General features: G+C 40.0%; 1 protein-coding gene across 2 annotated transcripts in view; it reads left to right on the top strand.

Annotated features, from left to right (window-relative positions):
- Positions 1–9,059, top strand: part of PTCH1 (patched 1) — a 67,308-nt gene extending 58,249 nt beyond the window's left edge. The window contains exons 21-24 of one of the 2 annotated variants that reach the window (XM_015615025.3): positions 1,094–1,193; positions 2,536–2,790; positions 3,846–4,374; positions 5,865–9,059. In XM_015615025.3, the coding sequence (XP_015470511.1) occupies positions 1,094–1,193; positions 2,536–2,790; positions 3,846–4,373 (883 nt within the window). In that variant the 3' untranslated portion in view covers position 4,374; positions 5,865–9,059. Of the gene's footprint in view, positions 1–906; positions 924–1,093; positions 1,194–2,535; positions 2,791–3,845; positions 4,375–5,864 lie in introns of those variants that run through there. The other variant, XR_004500486.1, reaches the window with a different exon arrangement.
- The last annotated feature ends 12,787 nt before the right edge of the window (positions 9,060–21,846 follow it).

Below are 21,846 nucleotides of genomic sequence, written 5' to 3'. Positions count from 1 at the left end.
TAAAGTTTGTTGCCAGCTAGACAATGTAATCAGCAGACCCATTAGTAGCAAACTTGCCCTCTATTCTTCTCCTTTGCCTTCTCCTCCAGGAATTTACCAAGACTGAGTCCTTGAAATCATTACTTACAACTCAGCCTTAAGTTTAGTCTGAGCCCCAGCTGTGCCGAATACCAACTAGCAAGACTTTCCTTTTACTGACAGGTTTACCTTGGTATTCATGAAGGATCCCAGACCTTAGCCCTCAGTGGTGGGAAAGGACAACTACTTGTGCACTTTTCTCTTCTTCATAGTATTTCAGCCTTTATGTTTGAATTGGCTGACGCAAAACAAGAGTATTCAGAGATGCTAAATTGTTCAACAAAAGATTAGCCTGCAATGCAGCTCTGCCATTGTGGAGCGCTCTTACTCAGTACAATGCTGAAGCTTACTATAGAATGGGCATTTTCTTTGCAGAAAGCGGGTTCCTGTGTTGTAAAAGAGTTGCAATTCAAGCTGTTTGGTAAAACTGGAACTCACAGAATTCTAGGCGTTAAGTTTGATTAATGAACGGCAAGGAAAACCCTTACCTGATATACTGTAGATTTAATTAGACATTCTGCTGTAAGTTGCAGAAGCATTTCACAGTGGATTAGCTGCTGGGAGAAGAGGGCTTCTTTTCCTTCTACACTAAATTGTTTAAATTCTACACCCTTCACTTCATTTGTTTGCTTCTGCTGGGTTTTCACTAATGGGGGCCCCTTTTCATTGTATTTGTGCTTTCAGTCCATTCAGCCATTCCCTGCACATTCCATATTTTTGTGTTTGTGTAACACATTCATAAATAACATTACATGCTTCCAGATTCTGGGAAATTAACAAATGTAATTTTTTTCTTTCCTTTCTCAACTAACACTTTGGGGAATGTAGCTTCTCTAATTCAAAAGGTAAAAACCCCTTTATCTTATATGGAAAGTGATGTAATTGTTTCCTTTGATGTTAGTAATATGTTAGAGTTAATTTAGTATCTGTATTATTTTAACATAGGAGTAATTTGTATTCCCTTGTTTCTAACAGTGGCTATTCTCTCCCCCAAATTATTTACACTGTACTTTAGGTATTTCTTTGCTGTTTTGGCAATCCTAACCATTCTGGGAGTTCTCAATGGATTGGTGCTGCTTCCTGTTCTTCTCTCATTCTTTGGACCATACCCTGAGGTCAGTAAAATTAATGGCGAACAGAAGAAATAATACAAGTCACCTCCTGTTTTTAGAAAGTATTTTTAAAATTTTCTTGGAGTAAGTTTCTTGCTCTCAGGCTATTTTATATTTTTTTTTAAAAAGTGCTGTTTGTTACATAGTTGATACTACTATATTTTTAAAAGTTTTTTAAAATAAGTCTTGCTTAGAGGTTGAACTAAGCAAACCTGATAATATTATTCATACTACTAGCCATAATGTGACATGCAAACATGTTTGTAAAATAAGGATTTCCCTCGGTATTTTGCAAAAGGGAGTTTGTTTTATACACATACCTTCTACTTTCCTACCTCACTGGCTGTGTTGCATTCTTCAAAGTGTTTTACTGAGCAGACCACCAGGAAGGCCTGTGTGGACCAACACACACAGTGGTGGTCTGTAGACCACACCTTGATAAACATGATTGGTCTGCCAGAATGTCCCCCCTGTCCAGTCACCTCTCCCTGCAGCATTCTCCTGCCTCAATGAGCATTTTTGATGTGGGAAAGACTTTGCTTAGATGTTGATGACTTTACAGTAAAAAGTCCAGACTCCAGGATTCACAGATACCAACTTTATATTTGGTTGTTGATCATTTATTACCTACTCTGTAGTTAGTACAATTGCTGTTTTATGTGGGGGTTATCTTTATCCTGTGTCAGTAGAGTCAGTGCGCTGTGTTTTACGTGAGTGTACGTATGTGTGTGTGTCCGCAAGAATAAAACACAAGGTATGTGTGAAATATACCAGCACTGGTATATTTCAAAAGCATTTGGGTTCTTTCAATATTAGTAGAACAGTTTTGACAACAATGCATAGTTCCTTAATTCCTAACAGTATGCATGACCTGTCTCTTACTCAAACAGTGTGTGTGTGTATTATTACTATATATATTGCTGTGATGTGTGTATCCCTCTCTCTTTGCAAATAGACACCGAGTAACCCTGTGCCAACCCACTGAGGTGATTTTATGAAATCACTGCTAATGCTTGCTGAAGGGAGAGGGGAGCCCACATATTATTTTTATTCTTATATTTACAAGCAAATACGCAAGTGCATGCACATACACACACATGTGCTCTTCCTGAGACGATGATACCCAGAGGAGTCTGTGTAGTCTTGTTTACATACATATCTGCAGATGGAGGTCATGTCTTTTATACTTCTATTAATTTTTTCATTATCTATGTTCATCAGAAAACTGTTGCTAAAGTTGTTGTGGCACGGCAGGGTGTATTTGGCAGGACATAGTTTGTGTCAAGCACTAGTGATTGAAAGGGTAAAGCTAGCTGAATGTAACCAAAAGCGTTGCTGTCATCAGGTATCTCCAGCCAACGGACAGGACAGATTGCCCACACCATCTCCTGAGCCAGCCCCCGGTACTGTGAGGTTTGCACTGCCACCTGGCCACACAAATAATGCTTCGGATTCCTCTGATTCTGAGTACAGCTCTCAAACCACAGTGTCTGGCATCAGTGAAGAGCTGCATCAGTATGAGGCCACACGAGGCCCTGGGGCACCAGTCCACCAAGTAATAGTGGAAGCGACTGAGAATCCTCTCTTCGCAAGATCCACTGTAAGTGGCTTTCATATGTACTAGCAGGAGGGCAAGAAGAAGTTTTTCAGTGTGTTTTGGGTTTTTTGTTTTTTTTTTAAAAAAATCTATTTATTTTCGTGGAAAACTCTTTCTGACTGATTGTGTTTTGTGACTTTATGGCAAAACATGTTAGCAGGGAGTGAAGGTTTTCCTCATTCTCTTCTTTATAACTGAGTTGGGAGTAAAGTGGTGGTACAAAAGCAGGGCCTTTGGCTATTACATCCTATTGGCACCAGCCACAAGAGAGAGCTCTCAGTCTGTTTGATGAGTGTTTTCAGAGAGAGAAGGAGGAGAGATTACCAGTTTCCAGCCTCTTTCACACAGCTCCTTGTGGATCACATTTGCCTCTCTGTGACAGCACATTTTGGGCAGAAAGATTAGAGCCAGAAGAAAGTAGTTTAAGTGTTGCACCAAATCTTGGGCCTTGTTGCATCTTGCTACTGGGTTGGCATAATTGTGATTTCAAAGGGAAGTGATAAAGCTCTGTCTCCTACCCCTGCTGATGTTGCATGCTGAGCTGCAATGCGGATCTGGTTTTGTTCAGCAGAGGCCTAGAAATAGGTACAAGCACAGCCACATTTGAAGTTGGTCACGGTTTATTGACTGATGTAGCTGCTGTGCTTCACGCTCTTTATGGAAATCAGAAAACAGATTCCTACAGTCTATACAAACTACTCTACTAATATCCTGTGTATGTTCCCTGCATGGAATAGCCTTTTCCAAATGCCTGCAATTCTGCTTGTTGAGTTAAGATCAAGTGCTTGTCACCCATCCCTTTGAAAAGATGGAGCAGCATGTGGGAAGCTTACAATAATGTTTTCAGCTGTCATCCTGTGTTTTTCTGAAGATATGCTTTCCAGGTTCTAATAACTTCAGACAAAAACCATGAGAAAATCAATTATCAGATTCCACAACATTCCCTCTGTGGAGTCAGAGCATTATTACAATTATTCCCAGCATAAAATATAAGCAGGCAGAGTATTTGTTTGCTTTGCTTTGTCAGAGGCGTAACCGTGCGTGTCTCTCTCTCTCAGGTGGTTCAGCCGGAAGCAAGGCACCAGCCGAGTCCTAGGCTGCAGTCGAATCCGGAGCCCAGCACGCAGCAGCCGTGGCATCAGGGCAGACAGCCCAAAAGGGAAGCGAGGGAAGGGCCGCGACCACCTCCTCACCGCCCTCGCAGGGACGCTTTTGAAATTTCTACCGAAGGGCACTCGGGACCCAGCAACAGGGATCGCTTGGGCCACAAGGCTCGTTCCCACAGCATGAGAAGCCCGGCATTCGGGGCGGCGGGCGCTGCGGGAGCAGCCTACTGCCAGCCTATCACCACTGTGACTGCCTCGGCCTCGGTCACTGTTGCTGTCCACCCTGCCCTGCACAGCCACAGCTCCCGGGCAGCGAGCTTCCCATCCTTCGAGGGACACCACGAAGCTGGCCACGCGCCGTTTGAGGACCCCCATGTGCCTTTTAATGTGAGGTGTGAAAGAAGAAATTCTAAAGTAGAAGTAATAGAACTGCAAGATGTTGAATGTGAGGAAAGGATACCTGGCAACAGCTCACAATAAGGTAGGTCCATCCTGTGTAACTGCAAGCTTTGGGTTGTGTCAGGCAATGGTGTGATCAAAAGAAAGAGGAAAAATAAAAGTTTCTCAGAGTTTCATTTCCCATGAAAATTGTGAAATCCTTTCACTTCCCTTCCTCTCATCATTCACCTTTTCATAGAAAGCACTACTTACAGGTCACATTAAATCTGCTAACTATGAATATAGTACATTTTGCACTAGACATGAGGTTGGCTAAGACACTGTTCTCCAACACTAGGAAGTCATAGTGCATTCAGATATGAACTACTTCAAAGAGCCTTGCAAAATGGATAAGTACATCATACAATCCCAGTTTACCAGATGAGGAAAATAAAGCAGAGATGCTGTATAACATCTTTGGAGCTGTATGACTGCCTTTACCATTGCATAAGTCCTGTCTTCTGATCCCTGAATCAGGCATGCTCTAAAACGTTATATAAAATGACATTGCCTAGGAGAGTGTAAAATTTCCAGCTACTTTAGGAGTCGTCATCATCTCTTGAATAAAATAGTCTGTGAAAGAATTTAAAGTCAATAATGAGGACTGACTGAATCCCTCTGGAAGATGAATCAAGTGAGAAGTGGGAAGTCCTACCATGCCTAGTACACTGCTGCTCTTTGGGGGTCCTCCAGAGACCTACCCAGTGACCTCATACACTGGAGGTGTCTGAGCTGACCCCTGCCTTGCCAGGGGCAGCTGCAGTGGCTATGGCTGGTTTGCACAGGATAGAGCTGCCCATTGAATTTTTACACTGAAAACTTCTTGGGTCTCTTACCAGAAAAACTATTTCTCACTATTTTTACAATGTTGTTCTCTTGCAGGGGAAAAAGAAGGTGTTAGAATAGTTACTTATCTGTGGATTCCTCTTTTTTCTCTTTGCTTGTCTGTGACAGACACTAGTTAGAGCAGAGCAAGTAATTTTATTTTCATTCTAGAATATTTTGCACATATGCATGCATGCATGTGTATGCACACACACAGTTTTAATGGAAATCTTTATGATAATTCAAAATGAAACCACCTTCTTAATTATAAAACGTCTCTCCAAACATCTCAAAGCATAAATAGACATGAATGCCTTCAGTCTTGCAGTCTAGAAATATGACAAATAATAGTATTCAGAGAAAAAGGAAATATTTGGGCTTAGCTTTTTCAAGATTATGTGAATAGTAATATGAGACTCTTAAATAAGCTCAGTATTCAATGTAGCATACTTCTGCTTCAACTGTTCATTGAATTTGTCACAGGTATCTAAAACTTTTAACCTAGAAATTAAAGCATCTACAGTTTTTTAAATTGGCATCAGTATTTCTTCACCAGGAAATTAATGACTGAGATGAAAGCAGAGCCACCATTTCCTCACTGCTAACTCTAACCACAAGAATCATTAAATGAGTTGGCTTAGTTTGATTTGTTTGTGTTTCTTGAAATTTAGTGAACATTGGCTTTTTATTCTCTCCTTATTTGTACAGGGTAATAACTGAAGCAAAGAAGAGGCCAAAGATGGAAAACTGTATTCCAGAACTGCTTGAAGAGAAGAACTGCTTGAAGTTGTAGAAAAGGACATGCTGCATCAAGACAACAGTTCACTGTTACTGTAACCTATTGTATTATTTTGTTAAATATTTCTTTTAAGTATTTAAAAGATGTACACATATGTAATATACAAAAGAATGATGTAAAGTAGTATAATCAGGAGTAATTTGCCTTTGGGCAATAGAATGGGGACAATATTGTGTGCTCTTTGTACTTTTTGTACATTGATATCTGTGCCACAACTAAGCTTAATCTAGTTCTAAATTTCAGCATAAGTTGCTGCTGCTTAAATATTTTATAATTTACTTGTATAATTCTATGCAAATATTGCTTATGTAATAGGATTTTTTAAAGGTACATGTCTGTTTAAAATATTTTAAGTTTGCGTATCACAACCCTGTGGTAGTATGAAATGTTACTGTTAACTTTCAAACACGCTATGCGTGGTAATTTTTAAAATAAGCAAATATGAAGAAAAGCAAGTTAATCTGGGAGGCTTAAATAGACTTAGCTATGTGCAGGTTTTGTTTTGCTGTATGTGTCCCAAGTGTGCACCAGGAAATATGCATGCTTTTGTGTGTTTATTCCTGGTGTACTGTAGTTTCTCTTTTACTGTAGGTTAACACTTGGTGGGTTTACAAACCCACTGATGCTGATGTGAGTCTGGCTTTCCCTGTTAGAAGGCACTAGTGAAAACTCTGTTGTTGTTTACCAATATATACAACTATAGACTGCCATCATCAAAGGCCCAACTCAAATACTAGAGAAGACAGGGAGTTGAGGTTTGGAATTATGTTTCTTTATGACTTGGTCCACATGACTTTGGTCAAGTCACTTAACTGCCCCATGCCTCAGTTTCTCATTCTGTAAAATGGTTATAATTACACTTACCTACCTCCCAGGAATGTTGTGAGGCTTAATTACTGTTCATATAGTGCTTTGATTTTTTTTTTCCCTCGCAAAACATGCCAGGTAAGTGCAAGCACTATAACCATTATTTTTTCACTTCCAAAGGTGCTGGATATTGAGAGGTGCTGGTGGTTACAGAAATGCAACAAGCATCTGCCTTATTTTGATACTGTTAATTGTGAATGGCATTAGAAGCTGAATAATGAATTGTTTGATGGTGAGCCACAGCTTAGCTGAGTCATTACAGGATTGAAAGCATCTTTGGTAACCTTATTTTCATGGCAGGAAGGAGTTAATAGTAAGTGATAAAAATCAAATGGAAGGAATTTAAAAAAAAAAAAAAAAAGTATATTCATCTTTTAAATATAAATGGCTTTCTGGTGGGCCAGGACGGTAAAGACATGTAAGGCCTGGGTAGTTCTTTTCTCTATTGTTTGTGTTTTCCCATGCTGCATTGGCACTTTTAATTATAACAGCTAAACTGGGATCTCTTTGTGAAACTAATTTAGCTTTTTGTACTATTATTTTTAAACTAAAAGGGGATTGCTGCAGGTGAAGGGTCTGGAAAAACACTACAATCTGTGTTCCAGTTGGAAACAAACCCTAGGAACGAAGAACCTTACTTTAAAATAATGCAACACAAGTTTTCATTATCTCTGTCTTCTTTTTTCATCTTTTGACTGCCCTTCACCAAGCTGTTTTTTTAGAGCAGATAGATGTTCAGTTTTGTATTCAGAGCCAAACACAACCAGTATTCAGTTTCTAAACACAGCAGTGGTGGGGCTTTTCTTTATATATACCTGAACAGCAGTGGCCAATTCTTTGATGGGAAAGTGTTTTTCTCCAGTGGCTTCAGGGAGTCTCTTTGCCCACAGACCTTGCCAGCAAAACGAATGGGGATAATTAGAATGCACAGATTTCCATGCCTTTTTTGCTCACTTGAAAACACTTTGATATGAGGCACTTGTTTACAGATCTCCAATGTGAACGCTCGAAGAGCAGGTGGTGAGAGCCTGGTGTCATTCCCGTGATACATAAGCTACTGTTTCAGTGCACACCAAGGGTTAACGTCACAACTGCCTACTGGTCCAGTTCACTGTCTAACACGAAAACTCTTGATGACAAAAAGATGAGGGGCCCCAATTTAGCACTAGCAGCACAGTGACCTCAGATCATACAATTTCTGCAACAAAACTGTATGATACTAATTGGAAGCTACCTTCAACCACCAAGCTTGTGCACCCATGTGTCAGAGCTTGGCAGGGCTCCCACTGGCACCACTCCGTGCTGCAGGCTGCCTTGCTTCCTGCTCTTCCTCGGGAGGGAAGGGGCCCGGGGCAAGCTGCAGTATCTCCCACCTGCCCCTGCCCAAGTCTTCCTGCGTGCTTGTGTGTGGGTGAGCTGTCTGCTGCTTTGTGCACAATGTAGACCTTCTTCGATAGTCACATTGGCAAGGGGAGAACTCAGTGGCTGGCAACATTTATTTTGTTTTGGTTTTGTTTCTTAACTTTTTTAATCATGGGTGATATTTATATTTTTGTACCATAAGAATGTTTTTCTTACAGTATTTGTCATGCCAGTTTATAACAAACAAAATGCAGGGATTTTATTTCTATTGGAAACACTATTACAGTTATGTTTTTACTGTTTAATGGATTTTTATTTGTATAGAGTGCTTACTAATGTTAAATAGGAAAGAGTATATAACATTTACATTATGGACTCATTCTAGCTGTTAGTGTAAGGAGTAAAAAGGAAAAAAAAAATATTCAAACTGGGTCTCATTGCCTGCCTGTTTGGTAGGAGTGGGTTTGTGTCATTTCAGTTACAAAGATAAAATTATGCCATATAATTTATTTATATGAAAATTTATTTTTGTAGTGTACATATTAGTCATCAAGTCTTTTGACAGAAGTATATTTTTAAAGAGTTTATATGTAATGATGATACCATTATGATTTAGAACACTGCTGAGATACAATTACAGTGCACACTTTTCCTTGTAAACCCCCTGGAGAAAATAAAGTGTTTAACAGTGTTAAGAGAGAAAGAGAGTGTGAATATTCATACAATTCTGAACTGTGTTTTAGTTACCATTTGTGATCTAGTGGTTCTCATTTTAAGCTTTGAATGGTAATTGTACAAACTCTCTAAATATTAATGTTCAAACACTGATAGAAATTCTAACATGAATAAAAAAATTATAACTAACTGGTTATGGATTTGGTTGTTTATGGAATGCTTCTTTATTTACTGCTGGTTGTCTCTGAAGATGCAACCATGCAATAATTCTGATTTGGAGCATGAATCTGAGATCTTTCAGTATTTGGGATGTGTGGGATATTCAGATTTGCCCATTTTGGAGCAGGAACCATTTGATAACCTGTCTTAAGAGTAGCATAACAGATTCACTCTGGTATTTCCACTTTGTGGAAGAAAAAATGTGTTGAGTTCTGAAAACTACAGCCCTCCATAAGACGGGAGACTCTTGACAAAATTCCCTCTGGGAAACATGCTACTGCTTGCCAGCCAGGGTGCAGGTCCCCTTGTAGCCCCAGTTGTAAGGGAGGAGAAGCTACAGTGGGCAGCAGAGAACAGAGTAAGTAGCAACATCTGTCTTGAGGTGATTTGCATCATAAACCACAGCACGGCTTCTCCTGTGCAGATACTCTGCCAAGCATCCTTCGAAGTGCCACAGAGCCAGCAGTCCTTTACTTTATCCTATAAACCTTAGATTATTTTTTTACATGAGTCCTCTAAACTTCTCATAAGGTAAAAGCCCAAACATGTCTTGAGATCATTCATAATTCAGCCTTTACTTTCCATGGCCAGAGGAAATACAAATACAATTTTCTGGTTTTTGTTTTCTGGAAGTTTAACCACAAAAAAGAAAAGCACAGAGTTAAAGGACTTGAACTGCAGAACTTCTACACACATATGTTTTTGCTAGTCAAAATACTCTCCCTCACACCCTCAGGATTAGCCAGCCTGAGTCAGGCTGCAGATTTGGCTTTTGTGCACACAGCCCATGAGAATAGTGCTCACTTAGGCCTTTGCTTTAGCTCAGCTCACTCACTTCATCTTTTATGTCCTAGCCATCCATGGGTCCCAGCAGCTCCATTCACACAGCTGGAAACCATGTAAATAAATCAATACATTCTGTCCATCAGAATATAGGATTTTTTTTCTTTAGGCATTCTGTTTTGCATCAACAATAGCTATTTACATGTTAATACTTGTCATGTGTAGGTTTCTTATCATTTTGCTGTCAGTCTGGTTAACCCCAGGTAAAAACTTGATCTGTTTTTTGGCAGAAATTTGCCATATTTATTCAGGCCTTAAGTAAACATGTGGCCAAATTTTTGTTGGCATAATGCATGTATTTAACAGCTTCAGGAATGCTGCATGCTGCTAAACTGCAGCAGCACTGATGTATGAACAGGTGTTTAATTTTTGTTAACTTTTACTCCCAATGAGCATTTGAGACACTGACTTTATATCTGAATATACCACTGCCAAATTGTAATTATTTTTAATGTTTTCTTAGAGCAATGAGAACAATTACTACTTTCCAACTCCATTTAATCATTCTTGTCTTTTTTGTTGCAAACATGTTGAATCTTTTGCTAGAAAAAGGTGCATGCCAGGAAACTGCACTACCTAGCTTGAGCGGCTTGAAAAAGTACACACCCAGTTTAACTTCCCCCAGTTAATTTCAGCTAATTAAGCACAAAAATTAAGCACTACTCTGCTCTGACAAGAAAAGAAAAAAAAAGTTTAACATATATGCTGGTATATTTGATACTGCAGAAATAATTTTGCCCCTACAGACACTATGTAAGCAAAAGAAATCCCTGGCTCAGATACTTGGCTGTCTGCAAGTGATCTGGGCCACTTATCACCCTACCACAGCTTTCCTTATGAACATTTCCACTCTCATTTTAACAGCTGTAACTGGATGTGTCACAAGTGTTTCAGCTGCCACAGCAGCTATACCTGCCTGCCATTGGTGCAAGGTAAGGCTGCAATGGAGAAGATTGTATTTAGGGCTGATGATGCACAGAACACAAGGCAGTTTGTGTTTTAGTCTGTTTTGTTAGTCCAAAAATTCTCACAGGCTCTTCTCCAGGCTTAACTCAAGCTGCCAGTTAAGAGTTGCAGGATCTGTGAGTCACCTAGATGAATTAGGATGTCAAGTGTGCACAGTGGATAGAAACTTTTGCACAATGGAGCACAAAAAATGTGGCTTTTCTGTCCAATATTTCCATCCCTTGAGCTCAAATCTCTGCAGTGGATCCCACTTTGGAGGTTCCTAGCTCCCTAATATGCCACAGCCTTATGAAACCTGCCGGGGAGCAAGGCATAAGCCAAAGAAGCTGAGAAGTGGGGAGATTGGCAGCTGGAGGTTGGAAATTGCTTCCCAGGCAAGGAAGGGCTCTGCCTTAGTTGAAGAGGGGCTAGACTTCACTTACGGGTGTGTGAATGAGGTGAATTTCCCCATCTGTTGAGGGAGGAAAGACAACTGAATATTTGAAAAGTAACGTATGGTAGAAATGAGAGATTCTGGGTACTCTGAAAGAGTAATCCATTTGATATGATTTAGGAGACCCAAAATGATATTATAAGTTTATTTCAACACCTAGATAAAACTTATTTTACTGCTTCAGGTTGAGTCAAGTTTAGTACCCGTGGATTTTTTCATCTGAAGTTTGTCTTGGGGAAAGTATTTGTAGGAAGGCATGTCTGCCTAGCTTTTTGAAGGAGAAGAGAAGGGAAAGGCATTTAACAAAAATTATGTGGTAACTAAGAGGAACTCAAAGGAATAACACTATCATGCTTCTTTTCTTCTAGGTTTTGTAGCTTGGATGAAGGAAAATCTTTGCTTTTTTTTTACCTGGTGACAAATGTGTCTTGTCTGGAAGACAAGAGTTTGCACCTCTATGGTCTGTCAGGTCTTGGCAGGGTGTGTACGTGGGGTGCTTCCTTTAGGAGAGCCTGCCATTATAGAGTGCTGCTCCTGTACTAAGCTGGCTTTGCTGACAGTACATATGACTCTGTAAGTCACCAAACATGGGTGACAAATAGCCCCTGAGTTGTCTAAATTTAAACTAATAATCCTGAGAATCAAGTAAAAAAAAATGCAGAGTTTTTTTTTTTTCCTTTGGACTGTAATTTTAATTTAGTCAGTGGTACTTTGGGACTTCATGAAGCAATTCACATACTTCAGAAGCCTTTTTGAGCTCCATCTGAAGCAGAAAGTTGCACAAGGAGAAACAATAAGCAGCTGATTTTTTTTTGTGGAAGGGACCTGTCTCACCCATCTGAGATGTGCAGAAGAGCTATGCTGAGATAGCCTTGTGAACCATAAACCTAGGCCTCCAGGTGACTGCCATTATAACCAGTCTTTCTCCTATTATTGCTGTATTTTATAATTGTGTTCTGGTTTTGCCATTCTGTTTAAATTTATCACCTTTTAATTTTCCTTGTGTTTAGATCTTAGAAAGCCTTTTAAGTCAAGGAAATTTCTGGACCATTGCCTCTGTGGAACCAGATCTATGTAGGGCAATAGTTGAAGTGGGGTTCCTTTTAATGTAAATATTATTTTACTTGCAACCGCAACACCTCTTCCTCTTTTTGGCCCTCCTCTTCCTTGCTTTCCCCTTGTACATCCTTTCAGGTATGTCAGCATGGCATCCAGAATGGCTCATGGTTAGTTAGTGAATGGAGCTCTGCTCACAGATACCTGAGATGCAGTTTGAATTATTTCAAAAAGCCAATGAAAAGCACTAATGCAGAAATACAAGACCTCTTGTGCATCAGTAAGACTTTACAGTTTTGATTTGGGGCTGGGCAGGCCTGAAGAATCCCAGAAAAAAAAATCTCTGTAAGAAGATTTCAGAGTGTATCCCCTGGGAAATTATTACCTGCATCTCTTCTCTTTTTTTTACTTTCTGTTTCATGTATTTGTTTTATGATTCAGGTGTTGCATTAGCCTAATATAGAGTTTACATTTTTGAAAGCTGTTTTTATCAGACATGCTTAGCAGAAAAATTACTAATAGGGGAAGCCCAAGATTCTCCTAACAAAAAGTTATATGGACTCTGATCCTTTGAATAGTTAAATCCTTTGTTTCACAATCATGGAAAATAACTACAGCCATTCAAACTGGAAAAATTAAATCAGAAATTGGATGTGAGTACTTTAATTGATAAAAATAAATATTAAAAAGTTTGAGTTCTACTGCTAATGAGACTTGTTTCAGCTTGGCAATATGGAACTTGGATATTCTGTGTGCAGTAGTACACACAGACACAGTGGTGCTGATTTGTTTGCCTTGGTAGATGCAGGGTGAAGGGATGCTAAAACACAGAGAACCAAATAGGTGTGTGAGCTGTACAGTAGAAAGTAAAGGAAACATCAGAAAGAGAAATAGAGAGAACTACACCTGAGCCCATGTAGAAGGACTCACAAAAATGTCTTTAAAAGGTGTGTTTGAAGTTTGTGTAAAATGACAAGGGGTGTCATTCTGATGGACAAGGGAGGTTTGGCTGTGCCTGCATGCTGAGCATAAGAGCCCAGTGTTCCTACTCAGAGGTGAGGTGATAACTTGCTTTGGGGGATATTTTTTTATAATGTTGATGCTGGCTTTTTGAGTGTTTTTCTATGCAATGTGTGTGTGTCTGTGAGTGTGTATGATGGGAAACACGCGAGTGTGTAGTAAGAACTGTGGTTTCAGTGTATGGAATTTGCTACTGGCAAGTTATTTTAGCACTGAGTCCAAGAAAAATACCACGTAGGCTTATGTTTTTGCATGTGCTTTTTTGTCCTGAAATGTATTAAAAGTCTTCCAAAATGCAGGAAGTTGCACCTTGGATTTCAGCGTTTCCTTGGGGCTGACATTCCCAGTGCACATTGCTTCATTTTCTGATTCCGCTTTTATTTCTGTTGTTTAGCAAAATGGAACCTTAGAAGAAGAGGATCCAGTCTTCAGCCTGGGGACTGGCTTCCCTGACTTTCCCTAAAGATTTTTCTTCTGCACTGTTGTACACACCATGGGAGTCTCTAGACCTCCTTTCCACATTCCTGTTGTTTTGACTTATTTCTTTGGAGTACAAATAGGATTAAGCAGAATGGAAGGGTACTGACTTACTGGAAGTGGTCTTGTTAGCTTCCTTAATGTACATGTAATAGAAGAAACAGGCTTTGAATTGAAGACACTCCACTGTGTCATTTAAAATTATTTTCTCTCAGAATATCTTTCCCTTTCAGGTGTTCTCTGCATGGATATTTGGAAGAACACTTAATTTTTTCCCACTGAAATTGTGTATCAGACCCAGAAGTGGGCTGACCCATTTGAAGCTGTTTTCCTGAGAGCACAGAGCTCCAGAGAGCACACATGCCCTTAATAAGCACCATATTACTTCTCACATGCAATCTGACAGACTAAGTATCTGAAAAAGCAGAGGCTCTGGAAGTTTCAAGAAGAAGCACTGCAGGAGAAGTGCTTATGGAAGTTCTTAGGAAGCCATTGCTTATGGGTCAGCTGAGAGTCTGGCTGTTGTGCTGGCTTTTCCTGGGGTTTTTTGGCTTTTCTGTGGGAATTTGTGATATGTGCATCTTGGTGGGTGTTTTTCAATTTCCGAACTCTGGTCACAGAATTACAGAATTGTTGAGGATGAAAAAGACCTCTAAAAAAATGAAGTCCAACCCGTAACGCAGCACTACCATCCTTACCACCATGACCCAAAGTGCCACATCCACACACCATTTGAACACTCCTAGGAGCGGTGATGCCACCACCAATACAGCAGCCTATTCCAATGCCTGACTACCCTGTCAATGAAGAAATTTTTCCATCCCCAGCTCCCTCAGCTGCAACTCATAGGACCTGTGCTCCAGACCAATGGAGCTGCTTCACCAGCTCCATTGTCTTTTTCTGGACACACTCCAGCACCTCAATGATTTGTTGAATCAAGTGGGCCAAAACTGAATGCATTCAAGGCGTGGCCTCACCAGTGCTGAGTACAGGGGAACAATCACTGCCTGGTGCTCCTGGCCACACTATTGCTGATATAGGCCAGGGGGCCATTGACTTTCTTAGCCACACACTGGCTCATGCTCAGCACCCCCAGGCCCTTTTCCAGGGGGAAGCTTTCCAGCCTGTAGTCCTGCATGGGGTTGTTGTTGCCAAAGTGCAGGACCCAGCACTTCTCCATGAATCACATACCATTGGCCTCAGCCCATTGATCCAAATTGTCAAGATCCTTCTGCAGAGCCTTCCTACCCTCCAGCAGATGGACACTCCCACCCAGCTTGGTGTCTTCTGGGAACTGACTAGGGGCACTTGATCTCCTCATCCAAATAATTGGTAAAGATGTTAAATAGGACTTTGACTCAACACTGAGCCCTGGGGAGCCCCACTAGCAACTGAACATTAACTGGATGTAATTCCAGTAACCACAAATATTTGGGCCCAGCCATCCAGCCAGTTCTGAATCTAGCAAAGGAAAGGATACATTCACTCAGGCCATGAGTAACCTCAACAGTTGTTCTAGCAGACTGCTGTCATGAATGGTGACAAAGGCTTCACTAAAGTCCATATAGACAATATCCACAGACTTTCCCTCTTCCATTAAGTTGGTCACCCAGTCATAGAAGGTGATCAGATTGGTCAAGCAGGACCTGCCTTTCACAAACCCACACTGTCTGGGTCTCGTCTCCTGGTTATCTTGCACGTATTCTGCCACATAATGACACTCAGGATAACCTGCCCCAAAATCAGGCTGACAGGTCTGTAGTTCCCTGGATTCTTCTTCTGACCCTTGTTTTAGATGGCAAATGGGTCACATTTGCTAACTTCCAGTCAGCTGGGTCCACTTACCAGTCAGGACTGCTGGTAAAGGATGAAAAGTGGCTCTCTTGAGAACTTTCATCAGCATCCTCAAACCTTTGGGTAGATGCCATCCAGTCCCACAGACCTGTGTGTGTCTAAGAGGCATTTAAGACTGTTGAGAGTTTCCTCCTGGGCTATGAGGGCTTATTCCACTCCTTGTTGTTGTGGTGTGTATTTATTTTATGGTTCATAGTTAATGGTTCAATGTTAAAGGTTTATTCCAATGTTCCCCTATGTTCCCCCCAAGGTGATACATCCCTAAGTTGTATCCTCCCCTATGCTGCCCATCACTGTAACCCAACTCCTTATTCCTGAACATTCCCTCCTTGTCACTGCAACCCTGCCCCTTCTTCCAGACCCTTCTCTGTCAATCCCCAGTTGAGCCAATCCCTGATTGTATCACCCCTTTGGAAATCCCCTAACCCTTGAGGCCCTATTGGTCCATGTGACCTATCCTCTCCTCCCCTTATCCTCACTGGTTCCATGTTGTAAACCCCACCTCATGCTCCTCCCTCATCTGTTCTTGATTTGTTAAAATTTTGTACCCACCCCCTGAAACCTCTCTTTATAAAAACCTGTGCACAGAGCTGCTCAGTGCTTTTTGTCCCTGACCCCTTCAGCCTCAATAAACCCAGGGTAGTGTGCTGGAACCCACACAGACATCCTTCTCCTTACTCTATTGCCTTACCCCTGACCTACCTTGCTCCTGTAGAGCAAGCAGCTCTAATGGTTCAGCCTGCGGTGTTGCTTCTCCAGGGCTGTTCCCCACACCTGGCATGGTGCCAGGTTGTGCACAAAAGACCAAGCCAGGGCTCTGGTGCTGGTGTCAGCTCATCACTGTCTTTCAGCTCAGGGGCTGAGTACCCTGAGGACAGCTGTTCTTGCTATTGACATCTGTGTCAAAGAAAGCATTAGGTATATCAGCCTTTTTTACCCATCCCTTGTCACTCTGTTTCCCTTTGTATCCAGCCAAGAATGGAGATTCTCCTTAAATCTGCTCTTGTTGCTGATATATTTGTAGAAGCATTTCTGCTGTATTTTACAGGATAGACAGATTAGAATCTTGTTGGATTTGGCCCTTTTAATTTCCTCACTGCATAACCTCACAACATCCTTCTAGTTCTCCTGAGTTGTCTGTTTCTCCTTCCAAAGGTCATAAACTCTCCTTTTTTCCTTGAATTCCAGCCAAAGCTTTATGTTCAGCCAAGCTGGTGTTTCCTGGCTGTTTGTCTTTCAGCATATGGGGACAGCTCCTGTGCTCCTGTACTTTTAGGGCTTCATTCTTAAAGCATGTCCAGCCTTCTTGGACTCATTTGCCCTTCAGGAGCAAATGCTTGCTGCCCAAGGGAGTCTTTCAACCAATCTCCTAAACAAGCCAAACTGTGTTCTCCAGAAGTCCCAGGCACCAGTTTTCCTGCCCTGCTCCTCATATCAGTGAGAACCAAAAACTCCACAATTTTCAGATTGTTATACCTAAGATGGCCTCTAGTGATCACATCACCCACCAGACCTTCTCTGTTTGCTGTTGGGTTCGCTGAAAACCCAGGCAGAAGGCTGTAGGGAGACCCCACTTTATCATGGAGAGAAAAGACAGTATCCGCACTGTCCCTTGTTTGTAGTTATGGAAATGTTACTAGAAAGTACCTGTTTCCCTTGTTGTCATTGGTTTATTTTTGCTGCAGTGTTTTAAATATTCCTAACCACCACCCTTCACTGGATCCTTACCCTCAGACTCCTCCCCTATCCTAGTTTATATAAGTTACTGTAACACCCTGAACCCTGCCCTTTTGGTGCACCCTCTTGTTTGAATTTCATGTTTGTTTTTTTACTATAAAAGCCTTTTTTTTTTTTGCATCATCAAATTGAACCTGTCCCATTATTTTACCACTTTGTCTCTGGCTGCTCCAGTCTCGAAGTTGTGGTCCCCAGCCACAACAGTTTGCAAAGAGTGGGTACAGGAGCTGCCATCCCTAGTTGGCTCACACACCAGCTGTGTCAGAAAGTTCTCTCCCTAACACTCCAGGAATCTCCTGGACTAAAGCACTGTTTGAGGGCAAGACCTCCAGGCGCAAGTAAAGCACTTGCAGTTCATAGAACTGTGAGAAGTAGTCTTGTGTTGGCAAATTGGTGGTTATATTCTCTTATAAACGTGCTTCAGTTGACATTTTTCCCACTTTGCTCTCATTTTTTTCCAAATTTTCAACAACACAAGAAAACCCCTAAATATAAGAGGGGCTAGCATTGTTCTACATTCTTTACTTTTGAAATTCTGCTACAACAAAACCAGCAACAGGGAAGAATGCATAGTATTTTTAATTTTTTTTTTTTTTTTTGTGCTTTGTCGATGAGTAGATTCTTTTTTAAGGATTTTTGCGTTATTTTCTGTAATTTTTAGTTGTTGTTGTTTTTTTAATAAAAAGGACTTAAAAGGTGAGTAGGATTTTGTGATTCACTGTATATAGAGCATAACCTTACTAAGAATACACAGACAATAAAGATATTATTTAACTTCAGAAATTTTGTTTTCAAAGTAACAGATACACATTTATGATCAAAGAACCTTTCTCATCAACATAGCATCCCAAGTATTTTTTTCTACATAGTTTTGATAACAAAGTGCTTCTTGAAAACAAGCAGGGAAGAGCCACAATAAAAAAAAAATGTCACAGTGTAACTGAAGCAAGTGAAAGGGGAATCCTGCCTTCCTACAAGTGCCTTCTGGCTTTGGTTTTGGCCCTCTTCAATATCATACAATTTTATTTAGCCACCAAAGGAGCTTACTAAATTTTCAGGAGCACTGAGAGCTAGCTATTGTTTCTCTGTTGGATGGATGCTGGTTGCTTTGTTCCATCCTACAGAGGTAGGAAAGAACTATCAAAGCTTTTCTCTCTTTTATTTCTTGCTATACTTTGTTCCAAAGGAAGTGCATTCTGGAGACATTCACCATTGTAAATCATGGCTTAAATTTGATACTTGGTCATCTGTTTAACTGCTGCTGTGTTTTCAGACTTGTACTCAGTGCTGTATCGTCGGGAGAACAGGGGGTGCTGTATTGTCACTTGAAAATATATGAAAATCATAATGGATAGTAATAATCTACAGTAAAATTACAGTAGTAAATTGTCAGGAAAATACTGATACTAAAGAGTCCTTTATGTTTCAAAATTAAAAGTGGCTACACATTTTATTTATTGTGTTCCATTAATCTTTTCCCATTCTTTTAAGATTGTATCTTACACTAACTGCTGACATCTAAGCCTTTCATCTACCACAGACGCTCCATATTCCAGCAGGCCTTTGATCCAATATGATTGTCTTGAATGGGATTATAGGGTCACAGCATTTTTGCCAGAGCTTTTTGAGATGCAGCGTATTTCATAAGGGGGCCCTTTTATTAAGATTTCTTCTGCCACCGTAATGGAAAACATAGATTTGTGATCTGTCTTTTACAGGATATTGAACAAAAATTATGCCATCATTATTGGATTAGTTACCTCAGTGCTTTCAGAGATTAACTTGTTATCATTACATTTTTCTAAATGGCTTATTGCTTCTTTAATACAAATGAATTTTGAGTGGCCTTGAAGTATAAAATTAATAAAGGGACAAACTGTGTAATCTAATTTTAAAAAGTGTGACTCTAAGCTTCACAAATTAAACTGGATTTAAATTCTCTCCCATATCTTTATTAGGGTTTAAATTCCCTTGTGCATTTCCATGGAAGAAAAGTTCCATGCTTAGTAATTCAGGAGACATGGAGGAAGGAATTTTCTGTAACTAGTTGAGATAAGATGAGCTGAAGTGGAAATGGAACTATGATACACAGAATTTACTGTGTACACATAAATGCAAGGAGTGTAGACCAGCAGTCTGGTCAGATATTTGATTCATGATCTTCATATGTGTCTCCAAACATGTTGCTGAAAACAGATGTTCACTGGGTCAGCAGAAACACAGCCAAGATACTGGTCTCCACACACCCTGTGAAAAAAATGGCATGTACATGCCCATTTTAGCAGTTTGTCATAGCCTGGGAACAATGATGTACAGCACTCCATAGCATACAAAATTTGAAACTGCATGCTATTTGCAAGTGGCTGAAAGAAGACATCGCCTCTGTGAAATGTGCAACTTTGTATTGCTGCTGTGGAGAATAATTTATACACCTTTAAGAAGTTTATGCAAAAGCATCTTTGTTAGGTTCTCTCTAATATCTTTACAATATATGATATCAAATGGAGAGGAAAACTCCAGGAATAAATAAAAGGACACCTACAATCCTATTGAAAAGAATACATTGCTTTCCCCATAAAATGCTGACTCCAAGTGTATACTACCTTCAATAAATCATTTTCTAAAGAATAAAATGCATCCAAATAGTTATTCTGGGAATATTAGTGGTTCTGGCATAGCAGTAAAACACTAAATTTGGGCACAGATTAGTTTAATCCTTTGTGGAATCTGACAACATTATCATGTGACCATCTATTATGTCAATTAGCTTGACTTCAGACATGTGAAAAGAATTCAGTGACATTGGATCTGTGGCTTCTGAATGTTGCTGCAGTGGCTGTATCTCTTTTATTAAGATACAGAAATTTGTGGTTGTTTCTGGTTCCCTGAGTTCTATTTTGGACCTCCATACTGCTTATATATGTTCACTTACATCTTCCACTTGCATATTTACTTGCTGCAATTTCCCCCATTTTTTCCCATATGAAAACGGAGACATTTGAGTGAGGTCTTCTAAACAGCTGTCAGGTAATGTAGAAATAATTAATGATAAAGTGGAGGGCCACAAGAAATTTTCCTTTTATTTTGATGCAACCTATTCTGTTCAAGAAAAATATACTTTCTACCCAGATGAGTGACATCTAGGTATCCTCACAAGGAAAAAAGTCTGTTAATAGGAAGAAGAGTTAATTCATGGAACAACACAGTGAAAAGAAAAATATTTTCAAAGGTGTGGGGTGCTTTTTGGTTTTTCCTAGTATTTGTCCACAGGAAGCTGCAGTTTAAAACTTGGGGCATTTAAATCTTTTGCCAGTATACCTCCTGAACATCTGATATGGATTTCAGGACTAAAGCTATCCATTTGGTGAGAAACTTTTTGCTCAGGGTAATGTGCAACATGTTGGACAATCAGATACTACTAAATTCGGGTATACATCTGGGGCGCTGATAACTGTGTTTTGGAAAAGTGGTTTTATTATTAATTGCCTGGTTGAAAGACTTAAACCATTTGGTGCTCGGACACATTGGAATCTTTTAAGTAAATAGTTTAGTCTTGGCATCCTTTCACTGTAACTGCTGCAACTTATCCAGTTAATGTTGAAGGGGTGGATGTTTCATCTCGAAGCACACTTAGAAGGACAAAATTTGATTTTATACACACTGTCTCTTATACTAAAAGCACAGATTTTCAAACACTTTATAGAAGTCCATAATTCATGCCCAGCCACAGGCAGAATTTGCAACTATTTCAGCCTAAGTTGGGAAAGCACCTTTTTCTTTGTTGGAGAAACCTGCATTTCTTAGACTGCCTTGAATTCAGGTTGGGAGTCTGACATCACTGACTACATTCAAATATTGCTATCAGAATTTGGTGGTAGAGGAAGAAAATTTACATTTAAACAGGTTGTACAGTCATGGAATATAAGCATATTCCTATATGAATACCAATATATTATAATAAAAATTGTTAAGCATCAATCCTGGAAGTCTTTACTAAGTGCTTAACTTTCAAAGGACTCCTAAGTCTGTAAATCTAAGCAGATGTGTAACTGTTTGCAGGATTTGTGCCTTAGGACTTTTCTGTATCCTATGTAGCTCCATGAAAGTCAAGTTTGGGATATTTAAAAGCCTTCGGGTGACATATATGCACCTTGTTGAGGTGTTAAAACAATTTTTAAAGTAGAAGATAGTCATATGTCAGTGAAAATAATTTAAAAATAGGACAGAATACCTATCAGGACCTGTATGTGTATCTATGTGTAAACAAAACAAGAAAATACCTACAGCTGCACTTCAGCAGAAAAGGTACAAGATTTGGTAATGCAACAGGAGATCAATAGGATTCCTGCGATCATCTTTTGCTCTACAGCTCTGAGTATTTT

This window comes from Parus major, chromosome Z (assembly GCF_001522545.3).
Source record: "Parus major isolate Abel chromosome Z, Parus_major1.1, whole genome shotgun sequence".
In the NCBI taxonomy this organism is placed as follows: Eukaryota; Metazoa; Chordata; class Aves; order Passeriformes; family Paridae; genus Parus; species Parus major.
This window is presented reverse-complemented; position numbering and strand designations above follow the sequence as displayed.